The sequence below is a fragment of the Colossoma macropomum genome, unplaced genomic scaffold (genome assembly GCF_904425465.1).
Source record: "Colossoma macropomum unplaced genomic scaffold, Colossoma_macropomum, whole genome shotgun sequence".
NCBI classification, from domain to species: domain Eukaryota; kingdom Metazoa; phylum Chordata; class Actinopteri; order Characiformes; family Serrasalmidae; genus Colossoma; species Colossoma macropomum.
Genome location: NW_023494798.1, coordinates 2,097,582 through 2,115,515, shown reverse-complemented (window position 1 = coordinate 2,115,515; position 17,934 = coordinate 2,097,582). Strand labels below are relative to the sequence as shown.

General features: G+C 39.7%; 1 protein-coding gene across 2 annotated transcripts in view; it reads left to right on the top strand.

The window, feature by feature from the left end:
- The window catches only part of LOC118818095 (thrombospondin type-1 domain-containing protein 4-like), a 99,719-nt gene extending 82,295 nt beyond the window's left edge, over nucleotides 1-17,424 (top strand). Inside the window, exons 8-18 of one of the 2 annotated variants that reach the window (XM_036585219.1) lie at nucleotides 1,844-2,048; nucleotides 6,828-7,003; nucleotides 8,370-8,460; nucleotides 8,637-8,834; nucleotides 9,096-9,225; nucleotides 11,149-11,353; nucleotides 11,485-11,658; nucleotides 12,227-12,400; nucleotides 13,824-14,003; nucleotides 14,324-14,468; nucleotides 15,827-17,424. In XM_036585219.1, coding sequence (XP_036441112.1) covers nucleotides 1,844-2,048; nucleotides 6,828-7,003; nucleotides 8,370-8,460; nucleotides 8,637-8,834; nucleotides 9,096-9,225; nucleotides 11,149-11,353; nucleotides 11,485-11,658; nucleotides 12,227-12,400; nucleotides 13,824-14,003; nucleotides 14,324-14,468; nucleotides 15,827-15,969 — 1,821 coding nt within the window. In that variant the 3' untranslated portion in view covers nucleotides 15,970-17,424. The remainder of the gene's footprint in view (nucleotides 1-1,843; nucleotides 2,049-6,827; nucleotides 7,004-8,369; nucleotides 8,461-8,636; nucleotides 8,835-9,095; nucleotides 9,226-11,148; nucleotides 11,354-11,484; nucleotides 11,659-12,226; nucleotides 12,401-13,823; nucleotides 14,004-14,323; nucleotides 14,469-15,826) is intronic. The other variant, XM_036585220.1, reaches the window with a different exon arrangement.
- Nucleotides 17,425-17,934: the final 510 nt, after the last annotated feature.

Genomic DNA, 17,934 nt, shown 5'->3' with positions numbered 1-17,934 from the left:
CTCAGAAGGTTGAATTTATGACCTGCTGATGTGAGAGCGCTATACTTACTGCAGGCCTGGGCCAAAATTTAGCCCACTTTCCACTGACCAGGGTCCAGTAGGAAGGATGCGAGCTGCAAAGAAGACACACAGTCTTCACAACAAGTGGGGATCCAGTGGAGAACTACAGCAGACAAATTTGTGAAACATATGAGAATTAATGTTACAGCAGCTGAATCATAACCGAAGTGTGGCCATCACGATACTGACTTTGCATGCCGAAAACAATACTGTGACACATAATACACTGTCTCAGGAGGGTCACTACACAGGAAGAGCTTGGCTGTTTGTCCTGCAGCTGTTAGCCAAGTTGGTGTTGTAGTAGAAAGTTTTATAAGACGTTCTGCTTGCTGGTTTTGTTGGTTGTGTTGACTGTCATTCTTCTTCCAAAGCAAATTATGCCCAAACCTCACTCTGTGACCTGGTATCATGGTTCTAGCCATGATAGGAAACGCCCCTTTACATGCTCAGTTTAATTCAACTTATGAACGTAACTGCCCTACATGCTAAAACACTAAGGGCTGGTTTAAGCCTAGCCTTGGACTAAACTTTAACACCAGTAATGATTGGCTATTAACAATTTTTTTCAAGAGAAATTTTTTGCAGCATTTCCAAATTGACTCCAAATTCTGTGATTATCTTTTACTTGACTTTTAAATCAGGTTAATGAAATATGGATCATTCCAACAAATTGGTTCAAAGTCAGACTTGCAAACACTGACTTTGACTTTAGGCTGAAATCTCTTTGCTTTGAGTGACCATATACCTTAATAATGTTTATTGTTTTAAAATAAAAGGTTGAACGTTTCATTTTCTCACTACCAATACAATAACAATGCCTCCAAAGTTCCAACAATGCTTCCCAAATGTTCTGGAAGTGATAATTTTAGCTAATTTTGAGCAGAACTCAAAAACGCTAGCCAGTACATGACTAGAAAACACAGCTTTGAACAGCTGTACACACATAAACACACAAAAAGTTTACTTAATTGCGGAAAATGTGCTTCTGTAGTGGCAACTTTTAATGATACACACTCATTTTCAGACTTGAAACACATTAAGTCAAACGAATTGGTTCAAAGTCAGACTTGAAAACACTGACTTTGACTTTAGACTGAAATCTCTTTGCTTTGAGTGACCATAAACCTTAATAATGTTTATTGTTATAAATAAAAGGTTGAACATTTAGTTTTGTTACTACTGTCTCCGAAACTTTTCCAAATGTTTCAGTAGTGACAATTTCAGCTAATTTTGAGCAGAACTCAAAAACGCTAGCCAGTACATGACTAGAAAACACAGCTTTGAACAGTGGTACACTCATAACAACAAACAAACAAAAACAAAAAAACTAAAAAAGTTTACTTAAGTGCAGAAAATGTGTTTCAGTTGTGACAGTTCTTAATGTTACGTACTCATTTTCAGACTTTGAAACACATTTACTTCAAAACAGTGGGATCTAATTGCTCGCCGTGTGGCCATGGGGACACTTCCTGCTCTAAAATGCAGGGGCGTGGCTAAAATAAGTCCCCACCCACACTTATGCATCTGAATTCTTAATATTTTTTTTAAATAGTTGTATTATCAGGGTACTGCAGTCCGTATTATGAGGTTAGGTAGGTTGTACATGTTTTAAGAAAAGTAGCATCCATCTTAGGCTGGTTGAGGCCCCCCAGAGGGTTCATGCACCTGGTAGGCACGACTAGTCATCAATCCACCCCTGTGAATTTCTCAGATCTTTTCATTTTCCTCTTTGCCATTGCAGCTAAGTAGAAGTCTCTCTTTCTCCTCCTCTCTTGTCTCTCAGAGTCCTGGCTGTGATGAGTACCTGGGCTCAGGGAAGGTGATGGATAAGTGTGGCGTGTGCGGAGGGGATAACACAGCCTGTAAGCTGGTCTCCGGCCTGTTCCAGCACAGCCTTTCTAAAGTGGGCTACCACAAGATTGTGGAGATTCCAGAGGGAGCCACCAAGATCAACGTCACAGAGATGGTGAAGAGCCAAAACTACCTCGGTGAGTGAAACACGCAAAAACTAGGACAACATTTCGATCAGTTTTAAGAAATTAACAATTCTGCTAAGTGATAAGATCAGTAACCAGAATAGAACATTTCCTGAAGAAAATGCAGAGTGATGGCACAGTTGCTAAGGTGTTTCTAGGCAGTTGCTATGATGTATGGATTGTTTACTGGGTGGTTTTTAGGGGTTTGCAGAGTGGTAGCTACGTGTTGTTGGGAATGAATGGTAGTCTATGAGAGAAATGAGGGATGAAAAAACAACACATAGAGGAGTGCAGGCTGTGCAGTAGAGTTTGAAGACCTGCCCTAAGTGAGTATGTGTAGTTTGGTGGCTGTTGGGAAAAAGTAAATAACTGGGCTTGTGAGGGAGCAAAAATGAATGGGATGGGCATAGATGGGCAGATGGGCATTGAATAGATGGGCAGATGGGCATTGAATTTTTTACCCCATTCATTCCTACTGATCGCCGCCACTTCATGAACAGGATCTAATTACTGAGCTACACATTTTGCAAAGCGTGCCATTGTTTCTGCAAAGTTTTGCATTGTTTTATTTTTCTTTTTTTCATTGTTATGTTAATAATGATATGCACATGCTAAAAATGCATTCATATGTTCATTTTAACCGTGCTGGTGTGTTCAGGTTGACCAGTTTGGTGTTTTATCAGTGACATTTTAATGCAGATACTGATAAATCCATAAACCTTTCCCTAAATTTTACAAGCCAAATGATATATCAGTCAGACCTATTACACAAACTCAGAGCAGCATGCGGAACTTCTTAGAGCTAGTCTTACATAAAGTTGATTTCAGAAGCTAAATTCCACATTTGGGTTGGTATACAAACTTTAAAACGTCAAGCAGCTGTTTCAGGACTCTGGATTCACGTTTCTCGCTCTCTTCTCTTCTTTTCTTCTCTTCTCTTATTTTCTCTTCTTCTGTTTTATTTTATTTAATCTCTTCTCTTCCCTTCTCTTCTCTTCTCTTCTCTTCTCTTCTCCTTGTTGCTTGACATTCTTTAAAACATCAAGCAGTTATTTCAGGACTCTTGATTCAGTTTTATCTCTCTCTGCTTCCTTAAGTAAGTTCAGTTGGCTCATCATGAACTTCTGAAATTTTGTAAAATAAAAGCCACTTTAAACACATAAAAGAACATCCTTTTATTTCTAGGTAGCGGTTCTCAAACGTGGCCATCATCACAGACATTATCCTCAAGCTTTCATCCTTACAAAGCCCACCCGCTAAAAATGACTCAGATGTCAGGAAAAAAAACTATGGCTCTAAGATTACGTTGCCTGACTGATAGAGAGAGAGAGAGAGAAGAGAGAGAGAGAGAGAGAGAGAGAGAGAGAGACAAAGAGAAAGCGAGGCAGAAAGAGCCGCTGCTATTTCAGGAGTGACTGGAGGAATGTCAGTGTTTTATTGTTGGAGACATTGCTTTAATGAGAGCCATGCTGAAGCCCAGCGTGTGTCTGGCTCCCTCTTTGGCCTCCGGGGGCCACGTACATAAACAAGCTTTCATTAGTGTCCCCTTCCCCTGAGCCCCACCGGCCGCTTTAACCCTTAAAAGCATGAGTTCTTAAAGGAATAGTTGGGACAAATTTGCCTCCCTTATGCCAAATGTAGCCGATCAGCCAAGACATGTTTCAGCAGTGTGCTAATGTACTGTAATGTAGCTAACACATAATAGCCCACCAGTAAACTTTGCAGGTCACTGTGCTGGACTGGACATTGGAAATGCTCAGGTGGTTTCAGACATATCTGACTGATAGACATTATTTTGTTCCCTTTGGAGGATTTGTATCCGACATTCCGACATTCGTTGTGGTGTACCACAAGGGTCTATCCTTGGGCCACTTCTTTTTTCACTATACATACTGCCATTTGGCCATATCATCAGTGAATATTCAACTTGTATAGCTATACAGATGACACAAAGCTATATTCTTCTGTTGCACCTGATGAAGTAAGTGCTTTTGATCAGCTTGTTAACTGTTTATCTAGTATAATAAATATAATAAACAGTAATTTCTTAAACATAAATGAAGACAAAAGTGACATTTCATACAGGGATTGTCATTGTTTTGTATTTTCTCTCATTTTTTCTTGTGTAGATTATTGTTATGTATTCACTGCCTTACCCAAAAAGAGTGCAGACAAACTACAGCTTGTACAAAATGCAGCAGCATAAGTTCTTACTTGACCATGGAAGAATGAACATATTACTCCAGTCCTGGCAGCACTTTGCTGGCTTACTGTTCATTACAAAATACTATTTGATGTCCTTTTATTTGTTTTTTTAAAGCCATTAATGGACTAGCACCTTCTCATATGTCAGATTGTCTGACTGGCTAATATAATCAAACACAGTACTTTCTGTTCCACAAACAAAACACAGATGAAGCAGTGCTTCCCTCCACCAGACAGTGGAAGCTTAAAACGTATCTTTTTAATTTAGCTCTTCTCTAGTTTTATTCATTGTAAATTAATTCACAGCAAAAATTTATTTTATCTTTTTTTTTGCTTATTTTAATTTAGTTTTTAGTCAGCAATTTTTTTATTTTAGCATTTTATTTTGCTTCATTTGTTTATTGATTTTTTTTTTCCATTTCATTATTTTCTTGTCTTTTATACTTATTTATTTTGTTACTGTTACTTAAATTTATTTTTTGAATTTATATTATATTTTTTCATTTTTGGTGTTATGTACTTTTTTATATTATACTTTTTTGTTTACTTATCTTAATGTACAGCACTTTGAGCTGCATTTTCCTGTGTGAAAAGTTATTATATCAATTATTATTATTATTATTATTATTATTATTATGAATGTGCAAACTGCATGCCTGAATTATCACACTCTCAATCTGTTGAGCAATCTCAAGACTTGTTTATGTGGTTTCTGATACTGTATGACATACTTTTATCTGTAATAACTGAGATTACTGAACAACTCGGATAGTTTTGACAAGAGTTCCAGACAAGTTTATGATATTTAGCATGATGCCCTTTACTTGTTAGCTACATTAGCCTCGTAGCTCCAGTGCAAAACTAAAAAAGCGAACGTCAGACTCCAAACATGACTACATTTGGTGCAGCATGAATATTTGAATTTTGGCCGAACTGCTACACTGTCGCAGACGTCTCTGGGGTGATTTTGCAGAGCGCGAGACAGCTGTGGGCGAACTGTGGACAGTGGGGACAACGAGACAATAGGCCCATTCAGACCCTGCGGGGGCCGTGTTTGTCATTGTTGTTTGATCAAATCAGATGTTTGTGAGAGCGAAAAGGGAGGAGGTGGAAAGGCAACATCCGCAGGATCATCAGAGGAGCTGCAGCGTAACGGTGGTTGGAAAGTTCTGGAGGAATTCCCCTGCACTGCCACATTCACTGTAAAACTATTCAAGCTTGCGCAACAAAACAATCCATAGTACCGGTCGAGGGTGGAGCTATGAGGGGAGCGGGGGGAGCTAGGCCTCCTCGTTTGGAAGCCAGGCAAACGGCAGGTTACTGACTCAGAAAAAGAAGTCGTCCGATTTGAATAGAAATGTTCCAAAATGTAATTTGTACTGAGACCAATGAAGATCTCCATCAGCGCTCTCCAGTTTCTGGCGGCCGTGATCACCATGCCCAGATAAAAGGCATATATCAGTCTGTTGGCTTGATAGTGTCCACCTCGCTGACTGTTTGCCACTGCTGGTCCACTCCCAGACCACCTAGGTCATTGTCCTGCATACTAGTTTTTAATCTCCTAAAACAGATTTTACATGCACAAAGTCTTTTATTTTGGAAAACAAATATTACAAACAATTAAGCAATTGAGAAAAAAATTATGACTAGGCCTAAAATTAAATGGCTTTGTTGAAAATGTTGTTGCTGACATTGTGCTAGATTGGTTACAGCTTTATAACTGACTTTATTTGTGGTATTACTTTTGAAATTATTTACTAAATTAATTTACAAAGGATGACAATGGAAAGAAATGAAGTGGAAAATGGCCACCAGACTGTCCAGAAAACACTGAACAGAAAGCCAGTGGGCTGCCAGCTTTACCGCCACTAGACCAAATGGCAGCGTGTTATCCTCTTGTTATCTGGGTGGCAACGTTCACACAGCTGCACGCCGCCATTGATCACATACCGATATTGCTTTACACCTACAAATGAGACCCTGCTTGACTGTTTTCAGACTGTGAGCTTTGCTAGTTCCTAGCGTGGCTACTACTGACTTAGATAGGCCAGTAAATAGTGGTAGTCCTAGTGCTGTAAGAGGCAGTACATTGGGGAATGAGCCTCATGCTACGCTGTCAGTTATAGTAACTAGACAGTTAAATCCAAGGTCAGCAATCGTGTTTTGTGGTTTAATGTGATTAAAGTAGCTAGTTGGCTAGTTGGAGGTTGTATTTTCCTTTTCTCACTACAGCAATTTCTATGGGACATAATGCATCCTAGATTGCCCTAAAATGAAATTCTGGCTATACCTGTAGTCAAGCTGACATAGTGTATGTTAGTAGGCAGATCAGCTGAAAAGGGCTGAGCATTACAGTTATTTTACCACAACACAAAGCATAGTGATCCTCTATAGCTGTATCGCTGTAACTCAAGAGGCTTAGCGCTTCAATAAAATGAAGACAAAACACAAGGCAATTTTTATGATTCTGATTTCTTTACATCCAGTTTATTTAATTATTTTATGGCCACTTTTATTATCACGGCAAATATTTGTATTGCAGGACGTCTTTCATGTCTTTTGAGTAACAGTCTGTGTGTCCTGCAGCTCTGCGGAGCCGTTCTGGACGCTCCATCATAAATGGAAACTGGGCCATTGACCGGCCTGGAAAGTATGAGGGAGGCGGGACCATGTTCACATACCGGCGGCCCAATGAGATCAGCAGCACTGCGGGGGAGTCCTTTCAGGCGGAGGGTCCAACCAATGAAATACTGGACGTTTATGTGAGTGGTTGTGGACATCATCTTTAAACAGGGATGTCATCTTACTCGATTCAGTTAAATCAAATATTTTAAGGTAGTCGAGTTTCTTACTTTTCTTGAACAATAAGTTGGAACGACAAGTCTCTTCTCACAGTGCAGCATACGTTTATCAGTTGCCAGTTAAAGGTGTGAAAATGCATCAGTGCATTGTGATGCATCATTCTAAACGAGGTGTTTCAACTGCGTCAGCTTTGGAAGTTTAGACGTTTTAGAATGAATTGTAATTGATTAGATAATTTAAAATATCCAACATTATTCCAAAGAATTATTTGCCTGTATTTTGGCTGAAATGCAAGACTATTTTCAAATGTAAAAATCTTAAAATTAGCTTGCTGTATTGTTGTTTTTCATATTCCACTAGTGTGTAAACAGCTTATCAGACATATGTAAAAGATGTGATGCAGTCAGTCAGCTTGCTGCACAGAACTGGAGCCAAAAAGTGAAATCAAAAGTTCCTGCACAGCATCAAAAATGAGATACAATCATCTCTCTAAACTCATTCTGGCTTGTTTTTGCACTGAGTACTTTATTTCTTTGCCTCAGGACTTAATTAATCAGTTAAGACTGAGTTAGTTTGGCTTAAATTGTCATTTGTCTTTTGGAGGTTAATGACAGGATTTGCTTGAGCAGTAGTTTAGCTAAAGTCCTGTCACTTGTGTGGCTTATTTAACTTTATTTAACTTGTTTAACCCCTTAAATATGACCAGGATGTGCCTCCAAGTCTAGACCTCCATTCCTCACTCCTGTAACTTAAAAATAAGTCAGTTTGCATTGATTTCCATATAGTTATTGAATAATAAGCCTTAGGATGTAATACGGAGTTAAAGGGGAATTCCATCGATTTTTTACATCGTGTTTGCGATGTAAACACAGTCATTCAGATGGGGTTTGGTGTGAAATGAAACTTACTGGCTCATATTTCTTTACAGTGGTGGTGATAGGGAACCAGGGGTCACCATGTCTACAACACAGATATAGCCATTTTTATGTACTGTCCAAAACCTCCAGTGAGTTTTCTTCAGGGACTATTTTGCTTTACAACACCCAGCATGTACCTCTCCACCATCAACAGATTAGATTAAACGGATTAAAGTACGTTTTAGGCTCAACAATTATCACAAAGGCATTATGAAACAACGTCTCAGACATCAGTATTCATAACCATTTCATATAATAACTTTTTGTGAGGGAGCTTTTAGAGGTGGACGTCTGGTTCCTATCACCACCACTGTGAACAATGCAGAAATTTTGAAAAATAGGTGGTATTCCCCTTTAAGAACCTTATGTATTATCGATTGATGTCTTTTCTATTTGTTTTAATGCTTAGATGATCTACCAGCAGCCCAACCCAGGAGTGCATTACGAGTACATCCTTCCATCAGAGAACTCGGTCAGCACGGCCGGTAACACAGAAGACGGTCAGCTGATTGTCGACACTTCAAGAGTTAAAATTCTCTTTAACAAATAATGTTTGTAATAGGCTATTGATGTGAATACAAGCTGTTAAATGAAACATTATCTAATCATAATCATATTTCATCAAAATTGAATAGTAGTATATATCAACTGAGTTTTACTGCTCTGTCCTCTGCAGGTAACACAGTGACCAGTGGGGCGGGATATGACCAGCACAGACGGCCATCCCAGGAAGGATATGAACAGACAGGTGGGCACAGTTACCACCCCCATGCACCTGACAACCAGGTACCCGCAGCCCAGCCGCCCCGGCGAAGCAGAGAATATAATTGGAAACTCACGGGCACGACTGACTGCAGCGCCTCCTGTGGCAAAGGTCAGAACTGCACAGCTTCAACCTTAAACGTCACATAGAATTGCAGAGAATTGTAATACTGACCACTATTTCTATGCCTTTTTTGGTCATTTCGTCAAAGCACCAGACATTTTTTCCTTGCTTTTTTAAATAAAGGAGTCAAACTTCAAACCTTCAAAGTTGTACAGTCAGTGTTGGTCCTGCAGACAGACTTTTTGCCTGATTATATCTGATTTGCTGATCAGGATGTTGTAGTCATGTCGCTGTATGTCTGCTCTGCAGGTAACAGGTATACAGTGTTTGGCTGTGTCCATCGCCTCACTCATGACCGGGTGTCGGACAGTCTGTGTGACAGCAGTACCAAACCCAGCCCACAGGAGGAGCCCTGCAACGTCCAGCCGTGTCCTGCATTGTAAGAACTTTGTCTCATTTCATCTCATAAACATATAAGCACACACAGTGTGAGGACCTTAAACAGTGTTTAATACTGAAACTGATGGACTGGCACAAAAATATACTGATGTGTAAGTGAGGGTCAGAAAATGTATCAGTGCATTGAAATGCATTGATTTGAAGATGGTGATTCAACTGCATAAATGTACATAGAATGTTAGAATTCACTGCATTTATAATGTATTATAATGATATTCAGTAAAGTATTGACTTTGAATTGTTACCTTCCGAAGTTTTTTCCTACTCCTGAAAAGTTTCTGTTTTGTAGATAAGAGGTTTTGTCCTGGCGCTGATGAAATATAAAAATGAAGAAAATAATAATTTATTGTTTTTAATGTTGCCTTCCACCCAATGATTGCTGGGATGGGCTCCAGCTCCCCCTGCGACCCAGGAGGATAAGAGGCTTAGAAGATGTGTGCGTGTGTGTTTAATGTCTGTACTTCACTGTGTAGATAGTTCATACTGTAACCATTCAGCAGAATCCAGACGTGTGCGGATAAAACTGACAGGATTGGTTTTATTAACACTAGGCAAAGACGTAGGCAAAACACAGGCGTGGGTCAAAACCGAGAAGTGCAAAAAGATCACGAAAGTAATCATATCACGAGGCGAACAAAACAATAGGGCGAGACAAAAGAGGAGGTCAAAAAAGCAGGCAAAATAGTCAAAACACAGATCCAAAATATCAGGCAGCAGTACAAAAGGGAACAGGCAAAAGTCGAAAACGAAGCAGTGGTCAAAAAACAGAATAATGCAGTCAGAAATAACGCTCAGAATGTTCTCAGGGAAGCAATACCTCACACTGCTACTCACTAAAGCCCGGGCTTAGATACTGCTCTAACTAAACACATGACTAGGCACACAGGTGAAACCAGTTAACACTCAGGAGACTGAGATCTCTGACAGGTGTGTGAGAATGTGTCAGAAGTCACATGACCCCCGCTTGGCTCTCGGGTAGTGGAGTCCACTTCGGACTTCGATTCCGGAGGGAAGTTCGAAGTCACGTGATCTCCCAAGGGAGCTTGGGAAATGAAGTCCATTTCAGTCTGCGAGTTCGTACCAGGTGTGACACATACGGTCACATTTGTGTATTCATTGTATTTAAAATAAGCAAAAACAAACAATTGTGTTGTTCAAAAGGCAAAAATTGTCTCTGATGAAAAAAATATCATTATTACATATACAAACTTGTGTAGGTTCACTGGTGGTTTTGGATAGTAAATAAAGTGTCTATATTTGTGTTGTAGTCATGGTGACACCCTGGTTCCTATCACCACCACTGTAAAGAAATCTGAGTCAGCAAGTGTCTCTAGAATGAACCGTTTCACATCAAACCACTCTGATTGACTGTGTTTACATTTCAGTTATCGAATTATGCAGAAAATTTGCAAAAAACTGGTGGCATTCCCCTTAGACCTCTTATTACATCATAAGGCCTATTATCGTTTAGTAACTGCTTGGAAACTACTTAATGCAAACTGACTGGGTTAATATCAAGTTACAGGAGTGAGCAAAGGAAATCTGGACCTGTGGGCAGATCCTGGTCATGTTTGAGGGGTTAAGAGAACCGCCTTAGGTAATCGGGGACAGGACTTTAGTTAAACTCCTGCTGAATCAAATCCTTTTTGTTAAAGTGTTAATTTGTGGCCTAAATTTAATCTGAGGCTGAATTTGATTGCAAAGCTCAACAAAAAAGCTTGGTATATTGTTTTTATTGTTATTTTTTAAATAATTCTGAATCATAACAGAGAATCAAATCAAACTGTGGTGAAATGTGAGATGTTGTGACTGAATTGTTTCCTAAAAATAGTAATGTAATCCGGTCACTGTGAGGTCAGAGATTAATGACTCAGCTTGTGCTGCTTCTCTAATGTTTCGGCAGTTGGGACATTGGCGAGTGGTCAGAGTGCAGTAAGACGTGTGGCCTCGGCATGCAGCACCGGCAGGTCCTCTGCCGCCAGGCCTACGCCAACCGCACCCTCAACGTCCACTCCAGCCGCTGCCGCCACCTGGAGCGTCCCGAGAGCAGCGGCACCTGCCAAATGAAGATTTGCAGCGAGTGGCAGATCCGCTCCGAATGGAGTCCCGTGAGTGGCCAGTGAATCAGTTATGAACTCGGTTTCAGTTTTTTTCATAGGACTCTTATAATAAGTTGTGTAGTCAATAGCATTTATTCACTCGTTAGTCAAGGTGTTTGTGTCTGTGTGTGTGGTCTCAGTGCTCGGTGCCCTGCGGGGTGGGTCAGAGGTCGCGGGAGGTGCGCTGTGTCAGTAACGTGGGTGATTTTGTGGAGGATGAGGAGTGTAATATGAAGCTTCGTCCCAGTGATGTGGAGAACTGTGACATGGGGCCGTGTGCGAAGAGCTGGTTCCACACAGACTGGGCCAACAAAGTGAGTTCAGCACCAGCATCCACTCTCTACTGGACTGAAATACTGGACACAGAGCTTTACTACTACTGTCCACTCAGGGAGAGAAAATAATTTAAGAGATCAAATAATAGGCAAATTATTATTATTAGTATTAGTAGTAGTAGCAGCAGCAGCAGTAATAATTATCATCGTCTTGCATCCTGAAAGTGCAAATGTATAATGATCATTAATAACAATATGTGAAACACAGCATAATATATATAGTTTAAATTATTGCATATTATTACTTTATTAATCATTTAATTTAGTCAAAAATATACTTGTACTTTCAGTAGTTTTTGTACTTTTTGTAAATTTTAGAAACATATTTTATCATTTACTTAATAAAAGAAAATATTATTATTATTATTATTATTATTATTATTATTTGGTAAAGATATCAAGGTCATGCATCCAGGATACAAATAATTAAATCATTTTTATCTTGTGTATCCCACCTGTATCTCTCTCTCTCTTATTTTTTTTTGTCTCTTTCTCTCTATCTTCCTCTGTCTACTTCTCTCTCTCTCTCTCTCTCTCTCTCTCACAGTGCTCTGCTGAGTGTGGGATGGGCGTGCAGAGCCGCAGTGTGGTCTGCCTTACTAACCACATCAGCAGTCTGCCTCTGGAGGGCTGTGGGCCAGATCGCCCCCCAGAGGCACAGGCCTGCAACAACGGGCCCTGCGAGAGCCGCACTGAGTGGTTCAGCGGGCCGTGGGGGCAGGTGAGCACGGCACAATGTTTAAATGCACTACATGCACTGTATAAATACAATATATGTGCAGTAAGTAAGATGTTCATGATAGAAGTTGTGCATGTCTTTATATATTAAGAAAACTTGATGAAAACAAAAAAAATAATAATAACAACACGTTTTTAAATGTGGTATTCAGTATTTAATTTCAAATGTAAAAATTGTATTGTGTGTAATTTTTTAAATATATATTACTGACTTTCAATGCAGTATGTTGTTTATAAGCTCCTTCCTCGCTGATTGACGGGTGTTATTAACTGGATCTTCACTGGTCACCACTGAGATTAAATCAGGCGTCTCAGAGCAGGAAAGACTCTTAACTGTGTAGTGCTGTATCAGTATCAGAAATGGGGGCTGAAAATCAATGTTCACCATATTAGTTTATTAATTTTACTTTAGAAATTATAATACACATTTCATAATTTCAAGTTAATTAATCAAAATGATCAGTGTGAGTCAGTAACTGTTTCCATCCACAGGACTTATTTATGACAAATGTTTATCGATGTGGGCTGTGGAAGCGAATATTGCTAATAATATTTTATGACTGTTGACAAAACTTTTTTCCTCTTGTGGGTAAATTGTTTTTTGACCCCTGAAATGTTGCAGAAAGTTACAGTAAGAACTTTTTTAAATGTATACATTTAATATCGTGACAGATTTCCCTCTTACAGACACTTTTCAGGGGGAAAATATAATAAAATGTAATGGATACTTAAATAAAAGAAACAAAATTTTCTTATTATGTACATAACCGATAAAGTAATAAACAATCCTTAAATTGTTTCAGCTCTAATGTTGTGCTGAATTACAGTTGCAGTAGTATTAGCAGGCCTCAAACCTTAAAATAAGCTTAAGTTTCTTGAAGAGCCAGCCTTTTAAAATGATACCTTGAAGCACCCAAAAGGTTTCGAGACCATGCTGGATAAATGAACATTGTAAATGATCCTAAATTCCTCAGAAAAGGGTTCCTGAAGGGTTCCACCAGTGTGGCTAGCTGAGGAACCTCAGAGTGTACCTTGAGTACACTTTCATGTTTATGTATACACAAACACACCTTGTTTTTATTGATAAACCAAAACGTATGCAAAGTCTTTCACATTTAAAGCATTTCATCACTAAAAGTCAGTTTGATGGAAACAAGTCTAATATTTTTTATGTATTTATGTTACTGCATGCAGTTTGCTCAGAAAGTCAATGGAAATGTAGCTAATGAAGACTAGAAAGGTGCAATGTCCATAATCAGCCACCAGGAGGTGCTGCAATCTTTACTGAATAGTTTGAGCTCCTCAGCCTGTGTAGATGGGCGACACTCAGCCAGACAGCTTCTAGTCTTTCACTGAGTGATTAGTGTCTGTTTTTAATCTTTGGTTTCTGCTGTTTGGATTGTCAGTGCTCTGCTGAGTGTGGCACAGGCAGCCAGCAGAGGGCAGTAGTGTGTCTGATGAAGTCAGAAGAGGGCTACACAGTGATGCCACCATATGAATGCTCTTCTCTGGACAAGCCACTCGGTCAGCAGAGCTGCCATATGAAAGCCTGTGGAGCAAAGTGGTACTACACGGCCTGGAGTGCGGTGAGTGACCTAAAGTCGGACTGAAGTCTCTCTTGTCCAGATAAATGGTTCTAAACAATTTGCATAATACTGCATATATATATATATACACACAAATATGCATATTATAGCATTTATTCAGTATGTTCCTAAAGCTCTGATCAGCCAAACCAGCCCTGATCTCAGCCTTTTTTTCTAGACAACAGTTTTGTAATGATCTATACTGAAAACCTCAGAAACATTAATGTAGAGAAAACAGACGTTATAAAAGTCAGCACACCCTCCACGGCCACTTTTAAACTTTTTCAGATTTGAAATCGTTTATTTCTCCGTGTATGCAGTGCTCGAAGACATGTGAGGGGGGATTTCGTGTGCGAGAGGTCCGCTGTCTCTCTGATGAAATGACGCCGAGTGAGGGGTGTGAAGAAGGACTCAAACCGGAGGAGAAAGAGGAGTGCAACACCGAACCCTGTGTTCCACACATAGGTTAGCTTATACACTCACCTGTTCTCACAGCCAGGCTTACAAATTACTCTCATCTATACTCTCAAATATACTCACAACCCTGCTTACAACTGTCCTCTCAGCTGTACTCCCAGCCAACTACACTCTCAGCCATGCTTACATCTATACCCTAAGCTGTACTCACATCCATGCTCTCAGCTATTATCACAGCCATGTTTACAACTGTCCTCTTAGATACACTCCCAGCCACGCTCACAACTGTCCATTATGACCACCTCCTTGTTTCTACACTCATTGTCCATTTTATCAGCTCCACTTACTATATAGGTGCACTTTGTAGTTCTACAGTTACAGACTGTAGTCCATCTGTTTCTCTGATACTTTGTTAGCCCCCTTTTACCCTGTTCTTCAGTGGTCAGGACTCCCATGGACCCTCACAGAGCAGGTACTATTTGGTTGGTACCAGCACAACACACACTAACACACCACCATCACGTCAGTGTTACTGCAGTGCTGAGAATGATCCACCACCCAAATAGTACCTGCTCTGTGAGGGTCCATGGGGGTCCTGACCACTGAAGAACAGGGTAAAAGGGGGCTAACAAAGTATCAGAGAAACAGATGGACTACAGTCTGTAACTGTAGAACTACAAAGTGCACCTATATAGTAAGTGGAGCTGATAAAATGGACAATGAGTGTAGAAACAAGGAGGTGGTCATAATGTTATGCCTGATCGGTGTATATATGTGACAGTGCACATTTTTTGTCATCTGTTTGAACGTATTAAATCTTAAAAAAACATAAATATAGTGATGTATATTGTGTATCGTGACACAATTTTTGCCATATTGCCCACCCCTGCTCTCAGCCATGCTTACAACTATACTCTCAGTCATGATCACAACTATGATCTATGCTGAACTCACAAATATACTTAGTTATATTCACAACAATACTCTCAGATACATTCGAACTCACTCTCAGGTGTACAAATTACTCAGTTGTTTTCACATCTATAGTTACAGCTATACCTACAACCAGAAGCTATTCTCATAGCTATGTTTATAGCTATACTCACAGCTAAGATTTCAGCTATACTTAAAACTATACCCATGACTTTTTACTGTTATACCGACAGCATACTCACGGCTTAGTCTACAACTCTACTCACTATACTCACAACTCTACTTGGCTAATAAGACATCTCTAATGTAACTAGTTAGCCTCTGAAAGACTAACCATCTTAGGAACATACAGCTGTGTTTACATTTATGAAATCATTCATTTCCATTCTAAGTTATATTTTCAAGGTAAGAAATGATTCAATCGTCCAACTGAAGATATGTATCTTACATTCACCTTCTCTTTTTACGTCCAGATGAAAACTGTCATGACAAGTACTTCAACTGCAACGTGGTGGTCCAGGCTCGACTCTGCGTGTATAATTACTATAAGATGGCGTGTTGTGCCTCCTGTACACGCGTGGCCCAGCGACAGTCGGCATCCAAAAGCTACAGATAGGACTAACCACTGGGAACCTCACCCACCTCGAGCCTGCCACAAGAGGGTGCCATAACCAGACACAGCACACTCCAAGAGAACCAGCTGTGGGTGCTGTCAACAAACAGTGTGATCAGGTGGAGAAAAACTGTGCTTGGGAAACAAAGGGGAATCCCACAGAACTAAAAAGTCAGACGATGCTCTGAGGAGACTGTCCAGAGAACCAATTTGTGGATGACGACTCTGATCTGAGCCACAGAAGCAGGACGTCTTGGATTCTCCTGGATTTTACTAACTGTATTTGGTCATGGGACGCTTGTGTAAGAGCGATGACCACAGTGGCCCACACGCGTCCATCACACGGTGCTTGGTTATTAACTCAAGTTGAAGATTCTAACAGGATTTCATATAATGTGTGTGTATAGTGATCTACAAACACAAACACAAAATTCAGCAAAACACAAAACATCATGCCTGGTGATAGAACTAATGGGCTGCACATCGAAAGGACAAGAAGATTGACTCACTCAAGTATCAGCAAAGCGTGTCCTGCCAAAACTGGCTCTAGCCACCATCACTTCTTTTAAAATAAATGAATCTTCAGTTGGCATTTTTTACATCCACCCAAAGTTAGATTGTCATGCTTATAAAATGGCCAATAAAGGAATTAAATCCATATTTGGATAACAAATCAGGCTTCTACAGATACTGAAGTCTTGCTAGCATTCTATCATGCACTGCTATTTACCTCTAAGCCTCTAAGGAGCTTTTTACTTTATAGTCCATCCGAAGTTCATTTTGGAACTAGAATCAGGACACTTTTGATATTATTGTCACAGCCATCATGGAGAAACGATAATTTTAGCATTCCAGTGTTCATGTGAGGTGCAAAGCAGATGAGAATTAACACTAAGATAAGAACTGCCCTGAAAGAGAACCAAGCTTTGATTTGGCACCATTATGTGGCATGGAATTATAGGGAAGTCTCATTGATGTTAAAAGGCAGCAATATGTGTAACGATGACAGATTTTTATGTTAAAATAAAAAAGTAGCATAACTGAGTAGATAGGAGGAAAAAAAATATGCTAAAATTGTAATGTGCCATTGAGTTTCACCGTATAAAAGCTGAAATATTTATTAAAAAAATCAGAGGTTTGGTGGTTAAAATATTGCATTAATCGCGTTCACACTGACCGTTAACATGCGTGATTGGCGTGAAAGACTAAACTGATTAACAAAGCACAAAAATTTGCTTTGGGTCCATTTTCAACGCATGCCAAGTGCAGTTTCTAGACAGAAAAGTGAAAAAAGGCAGTGTTTATGTTATTATATACAGTCTAGGCCAGGAGTCGGCTACCCAAATGTTAAGAAGAGCCATTTTGTCCTTTTAACAAAAATCAAATCACTTTGGGAAACACAACATTTTGTGTCCATTTTACCTTCGTGCCTGAAAATATGTCTCAGTATGTGCTGATGTACTTGTAATAAGCTAAAAAATGTAATATAAATGAAAACACAGATTTACTTTGCTCTGCTTTAAGCTTTAGCTCAGCTATAGCTGCTTTTCTCTGGCAGGAAACTTTTCCTGAAAAGTAGAACAGTTTCTTGTGAAATGTCTCTTAGCATTCAACTTTTTACGAGGCTGAAGTCGCTTCTCCATCGCCAGCTTTTTGTTTTAATTTTCCCGTTCCACCTTAAATGAATGCACCTGCGAATTTGAACAAGAGGCTGGCAGATGAGAAACTGACTTCAGCTTCATGACTGTTTTGGTGTTTGAGAAAGTTGTTTCTCGTTGCGGATTAAACGTATCAGGAAAGCAGCATAAGTCCATTTGTCTCTAAAGTGTCGATGTTCGTCTTAGATCTTTTTCATTGCTGTTTCGTTAGCTACTAGCTAGGCAAGATTCCTGTCTGCATTGCTATGGTGACCAGCAGTCTGTGCGCCAACTTTCAGGGGTAAAAGGGTGAATCAGCAGTTCTACATTA